The 20,658-nt window shown below is 39.5% G+C and overlaps 1 protein-coding gene across 1 annotated transcript in view; it reads right to left on the bottom strand.

Moving 5' to 3' along the window:
• The window catches only part of LOC134204835 (peptidyl-prolyl cis-trans isomerase G), a 30,479-nt gene extending 14,966 nt beyond the window's left edge, over nucleotides 1–15,513 (bottom strand). The window contains exons 1-6 of the mRNA XM_062679636.1: nucleotides 15,328–15,513; nucleotides 15,040–15,255; nucleotides 14,871–14,976; nucleotides 14,723–14,810; nucleotides 14,103–14,132; nucleotides 13,894–14,033 (exon numbers count right to left, since the gene is read on the bottom strand). Coding sequence (XP_062535620.1) covers nucleotides 13,894–14,033; nucleotides 14,103–14,132; nucleotides 14,723–14,810; nucleotides 14,871–14,976; nucleotides 15,040–15,246 — 571 coding nt within the window. The 5' untranslated portion in view covers nucleotides 15,247–15,255; nucleotides 15,328–15,513. The remainder of the gene's footprint in view (nucleotides 1–13,893; nucleotides 14,034–14,102; nucleotides 14,133–14,722; nucleotides 14,811–14,870; nucleotides 14,977–15,039; nucleotides 15,256–15,327) is intronic.
• Between the last annotated feature and the right edge of the window lie 5,145 nt (nucleotides 15,514–20,658).

The raw sequence follows: 20,658 nt of genomic DNA, 5'->3' as shown, positions 1-20,658 counted from the left end.
CGAAAACAAGAAGGCAAGGTGCCCAGCGGGTAAGGTGGATCGATCAGGTGGAGGACGATTTGCGGACCCTCCGCAGACTGCGTGGATGACGAAGTGCAGCCATGGACCGATCAGCAACATACGGCAAATCCAGGAGCACAGTTTCTTCGCCCTCCTTTGTTGCAGCAAGGAACACAACCTCAAACTCAACAGCAGCAGCATACGCCATCCATACAAGCGGATCCGATCATGCAAATCCTGCAACATCTATAGCAACAACAATCATCAATCAATCATTTGTTGCACTAGCAGCAGGAAGCTTCGCAACGACAGCAGCAAGCATTCCTACAACAACAGGAGCAGCTTATTCACTCAACAATTCGAGCGTTCCAGCAACCAGCATCACATCCGGAGCAAATACTATACTATCTATCCAGTAACATAATTGAGTTTCGTTATGAGCCGGATAATGGGGTTACGTTTGCCGCTTGGTATCAAGTAGCCGAGCGAAGATTATAAAACGTATACATGCCGGCTCAATCGACTTTGTGTCGAATTCGAATTAGCAAAAAGGATGAGGAGCAGTTCAAATGTTTGTTATTCGTATGCGGTTTGAGATCTGAAGGAGATAGTGAAATCCGGACGAGATTATTGACTCGCATCGAAGAAAATACATCAGTGACATTGGAACACATTTCCGACGAGTGTCAAAGACTACTTTCGATTAAGCATGATACAGCTATGATCGAATCGTTAGCATCCGTCAAGGCGCTTAAGCGTATAATAATCCTTTTGCGAAGCAGCAGTTCAAGTAAGAGAAAGGTCATCATAAATCAAAATTCGGTAAATCGGCTAGCGCTGGTCCAGCTACCCCCTGCTGGAATTGTGGTGCCATGCATTATGCAAAGGATTGTATCTATAGGTATAGTATACGTCAAGCGCAGCTGCAATGAATGCGGTCAATATGGTCACCGGGAAGGTTATTGTTCAAGTGCAAGGAAGGCAAGCAACTCGGTGAAAAAGAAGAAGCAGCATTCGGTGACAACCAACCAGTTCTAGACAGTGAGCAGCGTGAAGAAGCAGCGAAAATTTGTAACAGTGCAGTTAGCTGGAAATCCGGTCCAACTACAACTTGATACAGCGTCCGACATTAGTGATGTTTTGGGACAGACGTGGAGAAAAATCGGTGTACCTTCATTAAAAAAAAAGTGACAATCAATGCATCCACGGCGTCGGGGCACCCACTGCAGCATTAGTCGGAGTTTTCATGCGAAGTCACTTTCGGAGGAATCAGTCGCATAGGTCGTTTCTACGTCGTCAAGCAACCATTGCATTTATTGGGAATCAACCTAATCGACACATTCAACTTATTGTCGGTTCCAATGGAAGACTTTTGCAATCAAATCAGCTGTTTCAAACTCACCTCAGAATCTCTTGGCCAATTGTTTCCATCCGTATTTTCAAATACACCGGGCCTGTGCACCAAAGCAAAGATCCATCTTACGCTGAAGACAGATAAGACACCAGTGTTCCGTGCAAAGCGTCCTGTAGCGTATGCAATGTATGACAGCGTAAACCTAGAGCTCGGCCGATTAGAACTTGCCAACATCATTACTCCGGTGGAATAAAGTGAGTGGGCTGCGCCAATTGTTGTGGTTCGGAAGGTGAATGGTGCTATAAGAATTTGTGGCGACTACTCGAGTGGTCTTAATGAGGCTCTTCAACCGCACCAATATCCGCTACCTCTTCCACAAGACATCTTCGCAATATTAGCAAATTGCAAGGTGTTTAGTCAAATTGACCTGTCAGATGCATTTCTGCAGGTCGAAGTGAGCGAGAACTCAAGGGATCTGCTAACGATCAATACCCATCGGGGCCTATATCGCTACAACCGGTTGCCACCAGGAGTAAAAGCAGCACCGGGAGCATTCCAGCAACTGGTCGATACAATGCTTACTGGTCGCAAACGCACCGCTGGCTACATCGACGATGTGATAATTGGAGGGACTGATGAAGCGGATCATGAGAGGAATTTAAAAGCCGTATTGCATCGAATTCAGGAATATGGCTTCACGGTTAAGTTGGAAAAGTGCTCTTTTGGACAGAATCAAATAAAATATGTGGGACATCTTATCGATCAACATGGGCTGCGCCCAGATCCCGCCAAAATTCAAGTGATTCAAGCTCTACCACCACCATCAGATGTTTCCGGAGTTCGCTCATTCCTCGGGGCGACTATTTATTATGGGAAATATGTTTCCGAAATGCGAACGTTACGTTATCCTCTCGACGAGTTACTGAAAGTTGGTAGAAAATTCGAATGGTCACCAGAATGCCAGAAATCATTTGATAAGTTTAAACAAATTCTGTCTTCCGATCTCCTGCTCGCGCATTACAATCCGGAACTGCCTATCATCGTGTCGGCTGATGCCTCTTCAGTAGGCGTTGGAGCTACAATAAACCACAAGATGCCTGATGGAGCTATCAAGGTAGTACAACATGCTTCCCGTGCACTCACACCGGCTGAAAAGCAATACGGCTAACCGGACCGCGAAGGCCTTGCCATCGTGTACGCTATGACCAAGTTCCACCGAATGTTGTACGGTCGCAGTTTTCTTCTTCAAACGGATCATGCTCCTCTTCTCCGAATCTTCGGATCCAAGACTGGAATACCAGTGTATACGGCGAATAGATTACAACGGTGGGCATTGCAGCTATTATTGTACGATTTCCGTATAGTGTACGTCAGCACCGACAAATTTGGAAATGCGGATATTCTTTCACGCCTTATAGCGCACCATGCAAGACCAGAAGAAGATTATGTCATAGCCAGTGTAATACTTGAGAAAGATTTGAGATCAGTCGCCACAAATACCATCAAATTTGTTCTTCTCAGCTTTAAAGCAGTTCAACATGCGACCCAAAAAGATCTGGTACTTAGAGAAGTGCGCCGGTTCTTGCTGCATGGTTGGCCCAAAACCAGGTCAACTATCGCCGATCATAAAGTCCAAAAGTTCTACGACCGACAGGATTCATTATCGGTTGTCCACGATTGCGTGATGTTCGGAGAGCGCCTCGTCAATCCGGAACAATATCGAGAACGTTGTCTTCATCAGGACTGCGAAATGGTGAGTTGACATCCGGGAAGGGGCACCTAACATAGCTCTGGTCCTCATAATTTCCAATACTCATGCTTCCACGGGTTTTCTGATGACAATTGACTGCAAGCTAAGGGTTGCGTACTTAGCTGGTACACGGAAACAAATCCCTTACCGCTTTCATGATTTAAAAATCATGAATTCATGATCCTTCTTATTTTATGAAATCATGATTATGACACATGTTTTCATGATCAAATTGTCTAAAATCATGAGTCGCAATAACCGCTGCCATGGACGTGAATCATGATTGCGACAAGCGTTATGTGCACCTGTCAGATCATAATTATAATGTTTAGTCGTCCATTACGTGCAAAAAAGGGTTTTCCCAAAAAATTGATTTGTAAGTAATTCAATTTTTTTTTCAATGAATAGGAATGATAATATTTTAGCTATTGCAGAAGAAAACGGACTACCGAGAAAGGCGTTTGCGTCGAACCAACAGACCCGCAATTCGTGCTTCCAGTTGTCGGTGGTTGGAAAATAAACAATTTAAAATGCTGAACTGGATTCCATCTATCCTGGAGAATCTTGTTTTATCTACAATGATCGACACTAAGTAATATGTACGAGCTACTAAAATTGTCAGTCAGAAGTGTCAACCCTGGAAGCTATCTCTGCATGATGCGAACTTGGTGGGTATCATTTCATTTTTCATCTAATTAAAAGCATTTAGAGCAAGAAAGCTTAAACAACAGCAAAAAAAAACGGTTGGAAAATACGAACACTAGCTGTATAATCTTGCGATACGCGTTGAACGAAAGAATGTCTATGATTTAGGTTTGAACTTGGAACAATACAAAATTGAATCTTTGATGGCCTCAAAAGGCTTCCATTTAAATTCATAAATTGAATATCGGAGCTTTTTTATGAAGATGGGATAAATTTGCCATCAAGGCAAATTTGTCCCATCTTCATAAAAAAGCTCCCATTTTCATGAGTTAGATTCATGATTTCAGGTTAAAAGACTCATGATTTCAGATTTGATGACTCATGATTTCATGAGCCCAAAAACGTCGATAGTACAAATCGTAACGCATCAACGCGTTATGGTTGCACAAATCATAAAACGAATCATAAATTCATGATCCAAAATCATGGTGTATTTTCATAACATGAAAATGTGCTATAATCATGAAATCATGAGTCAGTTTTATCATTTTCGGGAATGGAATTTTACCCGTGTAGTGCAGCCTGGGCACTGTTATCCTTCTGACATGAACTAGAGTGAGAGGGTGCGTCCTGTGGGATCTACCTAGGATGTGGTGGGGTTCGACAGTGGGCTCTGTTGAACTTCTATAAAAAGCTGCATGTGTCCCCAAGCAGGCCCTATCAAAACGACCGTGTGCCGCTCAAAGCGCACTAGCCTAGTCCTGGTGTTGGGTGGGACTTTAAACAAATTTGACCCGACTGACCGAGCGTCTGTTCACCAAGGAGGTGCGGCTCTAAAAGCGTCTATTCTGACATCCAGCGGCTGAGTATGAAATGCTATTCCTCGGAAGCTATACCTAAGATGGCAGCCCCATCCCGGTGGATAGGGAACCTTGGGCCAACAACCTACTGTTCCCGAAACATCAATTTGTTCGAGAATCCGATAATGAAAGAATACGGACTGATTTTACGACGACGACTCTTAGCGCGAAACAAAGGACACGAATAGAAACATGGAACGTTTTAACCCTAGCCCAGCAGGGTACATTGGCACAGCTTGTCAATGAGGCACACCGGATGAAGCTTGAGATCCTGGGACTGAGTGAAGTCCGTTGGAGAACACAGAACGCAGTCGGGACAAGTTCTGCTATACTCTGGTTTACGAGGTGAACACACTCTCCGGCATCGCGGAGTTGGCTTCCTACTAAGCGCTCAGGCACACTCTGCGCTTATGAAGTGGGAACCTATAAGCAAGGATGTTAACGATCATTCAGTAATTTGCGTTCGATCATTTAGTAGTTTGTCAATAACACATTCCAGAAGCTGAATTTCAAAATATGTTATATTGTGGACTTCTAGTGCGAAGGTTTTTCTTCAACATTGTCTAATGGTTCGTTACTGGAATTCAAGTAATAACGAAGTTATAGCGCTATTTGCAGTAACTTAAACTAAATTATTGGAATTTTGATATCATTTAGTCTAAGTTACTGAAACTATTGCTATAACTCCGTTATTAGTGGAAATCAAACAACGAACCATTAGGCAGAGTTGTAGAAAAACCTTCGCCCTAGAAGTCCACCACACAACATATTTTGAAATTCAGCTTCTGGAATGTGTTATTGACAAACTACTAAATGATTGAACGCAAATTACTGAATGATCATTAGCATCCTTGCCTATAAGTGAAAGGATAATCTTTGCCAGATTTAGAACACGGGTCCGAAACCTTACTATAATCCAATGTTATGCGCCAACCGATGCTGCCGATCTACAAGACAAAGAGAACTTCTACAGTCAACTCAATGCCGCTGTTGAGGATGATCTTCTCTAACAACTTGCCCGTCATGTCCATAAGACAGATTGGTCTATGTGCCCGGCCTTCGGCGACAATACCAGTTTTTAATTTTTCCATCTTTCGGGGAATCTACACTCATCTAGGCATCTTTGCATAGCTATCCTGAACATGTTCGGGTTGGCTATGATTGCTGCCTTGAGAGCGCTGTTCGGAACTCCATCAGACCTTGGAGCTTTGTTCGTTACCAGGGCCACCGCGAGTAACTCTTTGTTCGTCACCGGAGCCACCATTTCGGTCACACCCATATTGCCTTGCGGTGCAGGATGCCAGGGACTTGTGGCTCGGGACGGGAAGAATACCTCGATAATCCTCGCCAACCTTTCCCGTGACCGTTCGAGGAGTGAAGAGCTCCCTTTGTTCTTGGCCATCACTATCCTCTATGCGTCACCCTACGGATTCGGGTTGGCTCCTTCGCATAGGTTGTCGAAATACGCTCTCTTACTGCTCTTGATGGTTTTGTTAAAGGCCAGTTTCGCAACTCAAAACACTTCACGGCGGTCCGCTCTTTCATCCTCGGTGCGGGCACGTTGCATCCTTCATCTAGCCTTGAGGCAGGTTGATCGAAGGGCTGCAATCTCGGGACTCCACCAGTATACCGGGCGTCTGCCATTTCTCGGCAAGGCTTTCCGGCATGATGGAGTCGCATGCGCGTGATAAGACAGCATCCAACGCATCCCCGCTTAGACCTTCAGTATTGGCTTACATTCCCAGGGCAGTGTCCCAGTGTTGCACGCCATAGATGATCTTAAAGCGAATTGCAAGATGATCACTATGGGTGTAACCCTCGTCCACCCTCCAGTCCAAGTCTGGTGCCAGACTAGGACTGCCAAACGTTACGTTAATCCATGACTCGACCCCGTCCCTCCTGAACGTGCTAGCGGAACAATCATTGACTAGCACTGGGTCGAACTTCGCTAGCGCCTCTAGTAACGCTTGACTCCTTCGATTGGCGCAACGGCTGCCCGACTCCACTGCCCAAGCGTCTCCTGCTATGACGACTAGGCTCACGACCCACTAGGTCAGACGATAGCCTATCGATCATCTGGTTGAACTTTTCTAATGGCCACCTTGGTGGGCCGTAGCAGCTACAATACAACACACCATTGATGGATCGCGTACCGTCCCGTTGTGCAAATAGCTGCCATCCTAGACCCGCCCGCCACCCAATTGCCGTTATCGACAAGGACGTTGTACGGGTTGGACAAGGGGGCGACATCGGTCCTGAACTCCGAGACCGACTGCCACAGCAGCTGTTGGGCAGTTGCATAGTGGTTAAGATTCAGCTGTGTTACTTGCACTGCTTATTCTTATGTTTCCCTCCAATGGGACACGAAGACCCACCCATAACGTGGTTACAGGCTTGCTTTTTTGCTGGCGCATTCATGCACCTCGTGCCCTTCCTCACCACAACGACGACACATGTTGCTACGGTCTGGGCCTATACAGTTGTTGGACTTGTGTCCCAACTCTAAGCACCGATAGCACCTGTCCACTGAAAGCGGCTGGAGTTTGCTCACTGGGCATACTGACATCTTCAACTTCTCCCGCTCCATTACCTTTTTGGCTTCCGCAACCGGTAACCTGCGTGCCAAAGGAACCGCTTCTAGGCGTACAGAGGTCTTGTCGACCTTCGTACCGTACTGGTCTCTGACGGCAGAGACGACACCGTCTGCGTTCGTAACCTCGTCCTGTTGCTTGCACTGGAGGGTCCAGGGCTGGTAGCGATGAATGCCGTTTAAAATATTGACTTTAGTAACCAACGATGACAAAAAAGTGACCAAATAGTGACTTTTAATTGCAGAAAAGTGACGGAATAGTGACTTTTGTATGGAGTATTTAACCTTGTATAGAGCTACAAGTTACATTAGCATCTATACGATATAATTCGTAGATTGCAAACTAGTGTTTTATTTTGAAATCCTTATCTAGAATTATCATAAATCCAGAAAAGGCTAAAATAACAAAAGCATGAAAATTACTGCTACTGGCCACGCCCATCTTCACCGTAAGGAGGAAGAGGATGGAAGCAAGAGGCCAGCGACTATGACACTCTCATAAAGTACCATGGAGTTGGATATTGAGGATGGTATTCGTTGGATAAGCCAGAAGCTAGCAATGTGGCCATGGTACCTCATATTAGGTAACACACCACGAGAAGGTATCCATCCGGCGTCACGAGAAACAATATTTCTCGGGTACTTATTCAAAAGGACGTATGTGATTTTGTAAACAAAGATTCAAACGTCGATTTGTTCAATCTGATAGTACCCCCACGCAAACCATCAACACAGACAGGTAGGGGAAGCCTTCGGCTACCTGTTGGTGGTATTGGTTTGCGTGGGAGTGCCATCAGATTGGACAAATCGACGTTTGAATCTTTGTTTACAAAATCACATACGTCCTTTTGAATAAGTACCCGAGATTTGTTGTTTAATATGAGCTCGAAGTTTTCTCTATAATAGTAAAAGGATGATATAAAATCATCTAATTGGTTCCCAGGCGGAGAACTATTCGGACTCACTAAGCTTATAAATCATTGGTAGGATCATTTGTTTGAAAAATATAAAATAATGAAAATAATGAAGAAATTAAAAAAAACGATTTTTCCTGTTATTTAACTACGATTTAATAACATATTGAAATGAATATTTGGAGATTTTGAACTCGACGTGGCATTCTGAGGAACATTAAAAAAATCCATTAAAAACATGGTCTCTTAATAGAAACCCAGAAATTTTAATAAGCTGTAATTTCTAAATGGCAGATTTTAGTATTAAAGATTTTAAGTTAATAAAAAATGGGTGGCCGAATAATCTCGAGTTGAAAAAATCTTTTAAGTCTAATTATATTTTTGTTTTATTTTAGATTTTAAAAAATTCGACCAATTCATTTACTGCCACAGTAGCTTTTTTGGGTATCTATTCATAATTGTTAATAAACAGATTTTTTCTATATTTTTTTTTACAAATCTCACCGGAGTAAGGAGCGTTTAGTACAGTAAAAATCAGAGCATTAATGATTAATCATAGATTTAATCATGATTAATGAATAATGGGTTATTTAATCATTATTCATTAATCATAATCATTCTGAAAGTATGATTTAATCATTAGTCACTAATCGTCAATCATATAATTTTACATTCAATCATTAATCACAAATCATATTCATAATTGTTTTGAGTTTATTCATTAATCATCAATTTTAATCATTGCATACATTGCTTTTATTCATTAATCTTTAATCATAATCATATAATGTTATACCTTTCAATAACCCAATTTGAAAGAAAAGTTTCTTTACTATTGATTACTATGCAAATCATTCAATTCAATTTTTCATTATTACTATTCATTAATCATATCGATCGTTAATCATTAATCATGCACATATTCTGTCAACATTTAATCACGATCGGTAATCGTTAATCATACTTAAAACGTTTTATTCATTAATCATAATCGTTAATCATCGTAAAAAAAAAATATTCTTTAATCATAATCTTTAATCATTGTCAAGAATAAATAAATCATCAATCATAATCGTTAATCATAGAGTTAAAAGATTTAATCATTACCAATTTAATCATTCATTGGAAGCTTTATTCATTAACGCTCTGGTAAAAATTAACACCCTCGTGAAAAATGAGCGCAGCGTCGTGTAATTTTGTTTTTCTTTGTGAAGAAGCCATTAATCAAGCATTTTTTCCTTTGAGACTTCCTGCATATGATCAGCAACTTATTTTTGAAAATCCTGTTTTCACACACGGTCAAAGCCGAGGTCGAAACGCCCTCTAGCCTGGCTTGTGCCAGAATTACTTCTGACATAAACTTGCTCTACAATTTCTTTCAACCCCCTCCCCCTATCTTATCCCGAAGGGCCGCAAGGCGGATTTAACAATCATACACGGATTCAAAAACCATTTAACAATCATAATGTAGTTTCTGTCATCGACGACTGTCATCGCCCATTGCTCTACCTGACATTGAAAAACAACAAACATAATTGTCATGTGATGAAACCGAAGCTGTTTACTATCTTTGTCACCGGAGGGTACGCTCGCCAACAGACGAGGTATTGGTTCCAAAACTCCTCAATTCTGTACTCTATACTCGAGGTCAGCCTTTCGCATTTTAACAAATTCCACTCGTGGAGAAAAAGATCATAGTTGACATGAATCGGAAATAAACACACTTGGAACTTTTTTGGTTCATATTTCCCAAATTTTATAACTATATTGCTACCAGATTCACATTTGGTTTGGTTAACAATAATAGTAGGTACAAATGATTTTTATTTTGAATTTTTTTACAATAGGCAATGCAAAAATAGTGACTTGAGTGACCATTTTCAGAATAGTGACTTTAGTGACTTTTGGGTGCAAATCTCGGGAACTTTTTCAAATCCGCGTATGTAACATTTTGATCAAGCTGAGAAAATGAGCTTGGAAGTTTTCAGATTTTATTTTTATTCCTATTTAGAAACTAATCATTTTTATTGCAATTGAATACACCTCAACGATACACAGGGTGGCCAGTGGATTTTGAATTTCAAATTCCCGGTTATTTCCCGGTTTTCTCCCGGTATTATTGAAAATTTCCCGATACAAAAAAAAATATAACTATTAGAGAAAAATTCAAATAACCCACGGATTTATCTTTCTATAAAATAAAAATGGAAGGGTCTGTGTTCGTATCCGCATAACTCGAAAACGGCTGGATGGATTATCTTCATTCCTTCAGCGGAAACGTTCATTATAGTTTCCGACGGGTTTATATGATATTTCCTCATGTGAAAATCATATGCAGGGTTAAGTAAATCATGAAAAACTAAAATTAACATTTGAATGGAAATTTCGCATGGGCAGTTCATACTGCGCATTTTCGCCTACTATGCAGGACAACGTCTGCTGGGTCAACTAGTAAATATTAAAAATAGAAAAGAATTTCTATATAAACAATTATACTGCAACTGCCAATTTAAATGCAGAAGAGTGATTTTTGCTGGCCTAAATAATATTATTTTTTTTAACTTTATTAGTTTGATTTTTTCAAGTAAGTGGCAAATTATTTAGACATTACAATTCTGTTGTCATAAAAAAAACTCAACAAAAAGGCTTTTAAAACTAACAAATAAGCACTTTATTTTTCACATATTTAATATTATCACATATGCTATGCCAAGAACGTAAAATTCCTGCATTAAGCAACGAATAACACAAATCAAAACGGTTGATCGAATCTACATAATTTCGTTTAAATCGGGCATGCGTTCTAAGTTTTGAGTTTTTTTTTTCAAATTATCTTGGTTGGATATTTTATACATAATTGAAATATAGATAATATAGTAACATTTTAAATAGAATTAGGGGAACTGTTCCGTTTTCCATCTCACTGTACATATATTCATCTCATCGTAAAACAGAGAAATACAGCACATCTTGTCACTTATTTTTGCTAAATTCGTGCTCACTACTGAAAAAAATTACAAAAATAAATAACAAATCAAATACCTTTTCATTGCTTTGTTTTTGATGGGATGAAAATGGGAGCTATGGGATGAAGTGCCGAACCGTTCCCCTATATAGACTTTTTTTCAAAAAAGCCACAAAGCTTAGGCATTTTTGATTGCTTTGGGAAACTTGTCATGCATACTTCTATTAATTATTCAAATTTATATTTATTTGTGTCCAATGCGCTATCAGAAACAGGGCCTTTCAAGACTGAATTTGCTATACAACTTGTGAACATATTTTAATCCAAAACATATATCTCATTTCAATATTTCTGGAAGGAATTGTAAACAAGACCTTGCAAAGGTGCAGAAAAATTAGGATTTTTACGTAATTTTTTTAAAAATCTCCTATGTATCGTATTTATTCTCCTAATCTCGATGATAAACCTAATTTTCTAAGAACATGTGTACAACGTTCTATGAATCGAAAATCCATATTCTTGTTAACGTTTGAAAGTATAGTTCGTCCGTAAACAAGAATACGGATGAAAGAAAGAAAGAATTTTTTTTTTACCGAACCTAAACCTCATATGAATATAATGTGTAACTGTGTACCAAATTTCCATCGTCACAACTCTTTGATGTATCATGAGGATTGTGAAAGACAAATTGCATTATTTTTTTTGTTGAATACAAGATTATTGTTGAAAACGAAGGTGTTTTTCACCTTTCTAACGGCTTTGGAAATGTTGCAATATTTGAAATAAAATAGGAGGAATACCAAATATATTTATTTGGACAAATTGGAGATTGTAGAAAGAATCGATTGAGATAATTAAAATTTAAGGAAAGTTCAATTCAGATTTAACATAAAAAAATCAGTGCAATCAAAGTTGATTGCTCAAATTCCGGGTATAAGTAACCTGGAATGGTAATTAATTACTATGTCTGAAACTCAACTTTGGTGAGGATTGATCCTTGATTGAATGGGATATCTAGGGTCTATAAATTCATAAATACAAGACCCACTTTAGAAATTTGTATGAGTTCACAGTATGTACGAAAAATTTTAAACTCTGAAATAGAATGGAATGAACGAATGAGTCTACCAATTCTCTCATAATTTTTGAGATTACTGCACTATTTTTTACAAAGAGACAAATGCAGATTTGAAAATTTTCCCGGTGGTTATTGAATTTCCCGGATATTTCCCGACATTTTCCCGGTGATTTTCATTTCCCGGTTTTTTCCCGGTTCTCCCGGTTTTCCCGGTTCGCTGGTCACCATGGATACATTATGAAAAGGTTCATCGTCACTGACCCTGAAATCTGCACTGCGTGTGAACATTTCGGTTATTTTGATAAAAATATATGTTACAACGTTCTGCAACAGATAAATCACATACGTCGTTTTGATACGTCAGCATGACCGAGGTCATGCTACTTTCGTCGAAATGCTACGCTGCTCCGTACGCTGCATTGTTGATACGTCGAAATGTTGCGTCAAGTTGAAACATTTCACGCACATGCGACAAAAAAATTGCAACACTTACAACACGACGTAACAACATTTGCTGCAGAAAAACAACGTAAAATGTTTTTCTTAACGAAAATCAGAATATTTAAGCAACATGCTTAATTTTGAAATCAGTGATGAAAAAGTACAAGCAGACGCACGTTTTAAACTATTTAGTTGTTCGAAAAAACTTTTTAAAGTACATTTTCTGCTAAGCGGTGTATGTGCAATATTTTCAACAATGATGTTACACCGTTTTGCAAAAAATTGATTTACATGTTTAAAAACACATTTTCATGTAGCCTTGAAGATATACACATTTTTAGATGAATTTGATGCCATATGCTGTTGAAAACGGGTTTGTTTACAATTTGCGACATACGCCGTTTTGAAAAAGTACCCGAGAAATAGTGACTAGACTCAAAATAGTGATCAAGTCACTAAAAAGTGACTCGCTACCAGGTGGGTCACTTCCGCCCCCAAAGACCTCACCTCGGCGTCTTCACCCAAGACCTCTTGGGCCAGCTTCCTATAGTCAGTCAGACTAGCATTTCAGAACCAAGATCATTTCACCGGTCTTGGTGCATCTGACGCTTCGCACGTTCTTAGCAACTTCATCTATCAGCTTACCAAGTACGAATTCCTTCGAAACCGGCAGGCTGCTGAGAACAATGTTCAGCTGCAAATCCTTGCAGAACTTTTGACCAGCGTTCGAGATTTTCTAATACAGATTTTTCATCTGACTAACATAAGCTCAAATGTCTTCACCGTAAGCGTATGTCAGCCGCATTAACTTCTTTAAGATAAAAGACTAGCTAGTAGTTCGTCCCTGCTTCTCGTTAGCACCATGGTTTTATTGACAGGCTTCTTTTGGACAAGGATTCTGAATAAATATTACAACTTTTTGGCCGAAAATGTTACAATGTCTCAAACGGGTCAAATGCTAGTAATATACTAAGTTGAAAAGCAGGCCAAGTTGAAATGTAGAGCCATTGAAGAAGAAAAAGTTACTTATGTTACTACTTTATGAAATTCTAAGGAGTTTCCAAGAAATTACTCGGAAATATCGAATAAATTTGCAAGAAAAATGTTGTTGAATTTCCACCGGATTATTTTTTGCAATTACTACAATAAGTTCTATTGAATTTCTGTGGAGAATTATCCAATTGTTTATGGATAAGTTATTGGAATTTCAACAGACAAGAAAGACAAAACTGAATGACTTTTTGGTATTCAAGTTAATATCTTAAGCTACGAAGCCCTTCCGAGCATTTTGCTTACCTTTCACCTGACGCACCAACTCGCCACAGTTGGCAACGATGGCATCCTGCAGCGGACGAGAGTTTCTATCGACCGGCAACTGTTCCAGCTGCCGTACTAAATCATGACCGGAAACGACGTGTCCGAAGACAACATGAACGCTGCAATTGTAAATTAATACTTGTATCAATTAAATCCGATGAGGAATACCTCTGCTAAGAATGACTTACTTATCAAGATGGGGTGCAGGTTGCGTTGTACTACAATAGAAAAAGAGAGAACAAAGAACAAAACAAATGATTGCATATGCTTTTGGTTTCTGGTGGAGTAGTTGTTATTTGGTGGATTCTTGGGAATATTATTTGTTGGCGCATATTCCTGTTCTTGTCCGGAGGCTATTGTGTTTCCGGTTCGGATGAAGGAAAAGCGATAGAAATTGAGCAACGAAGTCTGCTACCTAGAACTGCCCCTGCTCAATGTCTATCGGGCTTGGAACGAGACGACTTCCAAGTGGTTAACTGCGCTGCGGGAACGCTATTTTCGGTGAGCTTGGTCCTGAGTCACGAAAGAGACACATGCCTCGGAGATGGCCACCACTAACCATATTCATTTGTCGTAATCAGATGTCGGACTCAGATTCTTTCTTTTGCTCTATACACAACATAAACAAGGTACAAGAAATTGTACAATACCATTAAAATCGGGGGAACATGACAAATAGTTTCAAGAATGCTGAAAAGTAAAGGGATTAATCCGAAACGATGCGCTCTAGCAGCTCATCTTATTTCTAGAAATTCAAAAGTATTGATTTATCATCCATCATAAAGCAACCTCTCGAAGAAAAACTTACATGAAAAACTGCGAACCGTTTGTATTCTTTCCACGGTTTGCCATGGAAAGCAAAAACGGTTTGTCATGCTTTAAAGTAAAAGCTTCATCTGTGAGGAAAAAGAAATCGATTGATTATCAGCTCCTTCGTTCAATATCGTGAGCTTTACCATCAAAGGTCCCTCCGTAAATCGATTCACCACCAGTTCCATTACCATTCGAGAAATCTCCCGATTGAATCATAAAGTCCTTCACAACTCTATGAAATATTATTCCCTGCAATGAAACACCCACCCTTGAACATCACAATATACAGAAACAGGATAGTCGTGAACCCACCTTGTAGTGCAGCGGCTTTCCCGTCTTCTGGCCAATGCCCTTTTCCCCGGAACATAAGGCGCGGAAGTTTTCGCAAGATTTTGGTGCAATATCCGGATGTAGTTCGAACACGATACGACCGGCGGGTAGCCCACCGAGAGTAACGTCGAAAAAGCATCGGATTTTGGCTTGCCCGGTTCCGGCGCCGATTTCCGAATCGACGGTCATTATGGTGTCCTGTCAAATAAAAATCGATCCACGGAAGAATGAAAATGGCGTCAGAAAGTGCCTAAAATTGTTCGTACTTACTTCGCTCCGAAATCTCTCTAAAATACGAAATACGTTGCGTACATTTAAGAGGAGACTCTTTAGCTTTCAATGAAAATTGAATTGAGCAATTAAATTTATAAAAAATACACAAAATTGCACGATTTTTATAGAAAATAATCCGGACCCACAATTTTATAAACACCGCGATGTCAACTTATTTTTATTTCGCGTGACACTTCCAAGGGCAGGGTAGCCAGATCACCAGATTATAATTCAAGACAAAATTTTCAAAACGACTTATCTACTTTTGTAAACAAAGATTCAAACGACGATTTGACGAATCTGATAGCTCTCCCACGCAAACCAACACTATCAACAGGTAGCGGAATCCTTAACCTACCTATTGATGGTGTTGGTTTGCGTGGGAGGGCTATCAGATTCGTCAAATCGTCGTTTGAATCTTTGTTTACAAAAGCAGATAAGTCGTTTTGAAAATTTTGTCTTGAATTAATATACGCATTATCGGTATACCGATAATTATAAAAAGCGAATGCAAAACAAATGGTGGGATCGTTCAAAAATTACGTCCATCGTTTTTCGGCATTTTCAACCCCCCTCCTCCTGTCACAAACTGTCACAAATAATTGACCCCCCCCCCTCCCCCTGTACGTACATGTCTCATTTATATTTTAGCGATTACTGTGGTTTATCTTTTTCGTACACTATTTTCACAATAACATAGTGAGTTATGTCCCTTACTAACAGTTTGAATGTTTTTAAAATGCAAGTTGTTTCTAAAATGCTTTCAGTATTTTTTTCTTGTGGACGGACGTCACATAAGACGTACCCCCCTCCCTCCCCCTGTCACAAACTGTCACAAAACTCTGACCCCCCTCCCCCCCTCAAACCTTGGACGTAATTTTTGAACGGCCCCTTATCGGTAAATACAATCTCCACCATATAAGCCATTTTATGAGACAGATTCGAACCAGAGTCTATTATATAGAGTTGCGCAAAGAGGATCTTCTTACTCTTATTCTGAATGATGCTCTTGTTATTATGTTGAAAACTGTCATTTTTGTTCAACCCTTCAAGTGACTTCACGGGAGTGATCACTTCTAAAGCTTTTTAATTCAATAACCAAAGTCACCTACAGAGTGCAAACACGTGAGTTTCTTGTTGCAACTTTATTGGGGGGTGTATTGAAGTTTTTCTGAAGCTGTTTCTAGAACAAATCTAATACATTTCAATTCATGAGTTTTAATTCGCCATAATAATCATCAGGCGATCACAATACTTCCGCCTTACCAACAATCATTTGTTTACTTTGCTCGATAGGTAGACGGTTTGACAGTTCAATAGGTAGATTTAGCAGACCCCACACGAGGCATATATTGACAATACTTTTTTCGTCAAACTTTTCATCAAACTTTTCTTCAATATTTTCACTGATTAGCCGGCATGGCCGTAGCTGAAGAAAAACTCAATTTTTTCTTAAACTAATACGAATCAAATAGCGGTATAACGCACAAAACACGCACACACTCAACCGTCGTCGACTCCTGTGGGCAAACTGCGGGGGGAGATGAGGGGAAATATTGAAAAGAATATCAAACTTTTTTGATTTCCCTCAATATTTACTTCAATATTTTGGGTTCACCCTCACACCATCAATCTTTTTCTTCAATAATCAAGAGTTTGTCAAACTTTTTCCGTCGTGTGGGGTCTGCTTTTGCGTAACTCTAAATATTGCTTTTTGCATTGAAACTTTTCGTTTCGTCACTGAAATCATTGACACTTGTCTTCAGCGACTGCTTCCGCGATAGAGCATTTGCACATTTTATTCACTCATACATCTATATTACTGTCAATGTGCATTTGACAAATAAATTTTCAGCTAAAAGCTCTATTTTTTTGACACCGGTGCACTCACACAACCAATCGACATCAGTTGTCAAAAAATCAGGAGTACCAACTTGACGACTATCTCCTTGTCGCCGAGTCTGGCGCTGAGTGCTCGGCGCGGAAACCCAAAGGTGGGCATAAAATTTTGGGGCTTATGCGCAATATAATAGACTCTGATTCGAACAGCTGATCGAAATTTTGAGTGGACGGCTCGGTCTTTGTTTTGGTAAATTTGCATGTAAACCATCGTCATATCGTCATCATCATCATTATTTCATTTCATTTTCGCAAATGTTCCTTGTAAAATGTAAATATTAGTATTTGGTCTCCTGTCATTTGAGCTTTCTAAAAAATGGCTTATACACCTTGTTGCCTACACAGAAAAAAATGTGGTGGAAACTACCATTCCGAGGGTTATTTTAAGAATACGCACCGACGATTTTCAGCATTAAAAATCAACCTTGTGGTCTCTGTGAAATGTTGTCATATGAACTGAATCAGTGAATTTCTCTGGAACCATACGCAAGGAGAAGTGGATGAACGCTGTCATCAGAGGAAAAGTAGAATCACTGAAATTTAACACGGCAAGGTATAGCCAATGGAATTGAAAACAATTTTAAAAATTATTGCGCTTTTTGCACTTCATAAGGCCGGTCGCAATGCTGTTGGGTTTTGTATGGCGTGTTTGGAAATCAAACTGAAACTGAAACTACCAGTTTGCAACGCAGAGTTGTAATTTAATTTTTCGAGCACTTTTTGAAACTGATTTACAACTGCTCGACTGGTTTGTTGTAAATATGAGCTGATTTGAAACTGGAATGAAACTGAGTTTCAAATTCATTTAATAGTGTTTGTGTGTTAGATGACAGACCAATTCCTTGTTGTTCGTTTGCGAGGTAAAAACTACCGCGAAAAATGTTAGTTTGTTTTGTTTTGGCTTTTTGGAAAAATAAAACCAAGTTTTATTTTGTTTACAACTGTGGGTTGCGGGTACCAAGTTGTAGTTTTATTTTGACAGTTATAAATTTTATAACATCAAGCAGTACCAAACTGAAACTGCAACATTAGCATTGGGACCGGCCTAAGAGTTTCGCGAGATTTTTTTTCTCACAGTCATCTTTTTCTCACACTCAATACACTCAAAAAAGTTTGATTTTCCGTGTATAATATTTGTGTGTGAGTGCTCAATCTGAAAACAAATAGACGTCAAATCATGGCGGGAATCGATTTAGTGTACACGCTTACATGTGACTAACGAGTAATACTAATGACACACTGGTGGTATTCGTACCATGGTACAAGTTGTACCACTAGTGTGTCACCTTGTACCATGCTGGTACAACGTGGAAAACCATGGTACAATATGTACTAGGGTATATAACCGTGGTACTTGTACCATCAGTGTGTCTTTAGTATAATGGGTTATAATTGGGTAAATTTCAGTAACAAAAATCGATCAACCCGAAATGAGAGTGGGTGTGAGAAAAAGAAGCGGGCAAACCACAATCTACACATAACTCTTCAAATTGGTGAAATCGGCAATACAAACAGAGATTATTTTGAAAATGATTTATTAGGCGGGATTAGAAATTCAATTAATATTAAAAGTAGTACCATCTCCGGAATCATTTCAAGAAAAAACTTCATTGTCATTAACAATCAAATTAATATATGTATAATGTAGACAATAAAAATTCTAACCTCATCCCGCATAGTAAAAAACAGTTTCACATAAAGTTTAAACATTAAACAGAAAATAAGCCACATGTTGACAATTATTGTTATTGTTATTTCATAGTTTAACCTAGGGATCCTACATTCAGAGATATGCGAAAGCGGCCATCTTGAGCCAATCGAGCATTGAGAGCTGTCAGAATCTAAGCAAAATGAACGTTGTTATTTTTGCGGATTGAAAGGTATTGCGATTGTGATGAAAAAGATTTTACGAAAAGTTTTGTCGAATAAACAATTTGTTTTACATTGGCAAGTTGAAGTAGTCCAGCTTATGCAAGGTACTTTGATCATTTGTATTGCATTTTTGTTTGAGTGATTATGCACTGTTGGACGTTAGATAACGAAATCTGAAAATGCCATTATGTGCAAAGTCATGTTCGAGCTCCAACATTTTGCGCCACGGCAAGTGCTGGCAGCGTTTGTTTACAAAAGTAACAGCGTTGCTAAATCGTCTGGAAAAGTATTCGCACATCTCTTAATATAGGATCCCTAGTTTAACCTTAAACTTCGTCCAACGTGGTCCAACCTTGAACTATGTATAACTTCAAATCAACATTACCAGTTAATGTTTTACACTCACAATAATAATTATATAGCAGACCCCACACGACGGAAAAAGTTTGACAAACTCTTGATTATTGAAGAAAAAGATTGATCGTGTGAGTGCGAACTCAAAATATTGAAGTAAATATTGAAGGAAATCAGAAAAGTTTGATATTCTTTTCAATATTTCCCCTCATCTCCCCCCGCAGTTTGCCCACAGGAGTCGATGACGGTTGAGTGTGGGCGTGTTTTGTGCGTTATACCGCTATTTGATTCATATTAGTTCAAGGTTATACAACATATGTGTGTGTGATCAAAGTTCCGTTTTATTTATGTCAAACTTGAACTGCTAGCAATTAACTGCAAGTGATAAACACCGGTCCAAAACGATTAACGACGAAACTGCCACATCCGGAATACGGGTCCCCGGGGTCAGTGAATATTATGGTGCAGTGCTAACTAGTGGTGATAAATTGACAAAGATACTGTCTCTAAAGGCGTCGTGGTGAACTGCTTCAAGAAGCCTCGATAATGGTGGCTGATTCGAGGAAGCTATTGCTCCGTTGGAACTGGATCATAGTGGAAGGTGAAAACCAGGACATTGTGTCTAACCTTTTCACGGCCGATCAGCATCCGATTACGTTGGGATACCATATTCAGCCGAAACTTGGTGAGGGTTTCAATCTGGTTCGGAGGATAAAGAACGGGGGGTCGCATCGCAGGTGAAGCAGTGGCCACGAGAATCTTTCCATTTACTGAACAGATTGATAAGGTAACACATTGAAAAATGATCATTTGAACATATCCATTATAAAACCAAGTTTGTTCACTTGTCCTAAGACGAGTTTGTACAATCCCATTTAATTCCACCACTTAATTTTACCTTGACAGATTCGTATTTCGACCTCAACAGTAAGGTCGTCTTCAGTGTCTCGTACTTGACTCGACTTACTTGACTTACTTACTTGAGTCGAGTCAAGTACGAGACACTGAAGACGACCTTACTGTTGAGGTCGAAATACGTATCTATCAAGGTACAATTAAGTGATGGAATTAAATGGGATTGTACAAACTCGTCTTAGGACAAGTGAAGACATTCCACTAAAAAGCTCAAACTAATTTTCTTAACAAAATTTGTTTCTTTTCTTATTTTTAGCTCACCGCTAAAGCCGATCTAATGGTGTACAA

Source organism: Armigeres subalbatus, chromosome 1 (assembly GCF_024139115.2).
Source record: "Armigeres subalbatus isolate Guangzhou_Male chromosome 1, GZ_Asu_2, whole genome shotgun sequence".
Taxonomy (NCBI): domain Eukaryota; kingdom Metazoa; phylum Arthropoda; class Insecta; order Diptera; family Culicidae; genus Armigeres; species Armigeres subalbatus.
The sequence above is the reverse complement of the archived record's forward strand: the minus strand, read 5'-3'. Positions and strand labels throughout refer to the sequence as shown.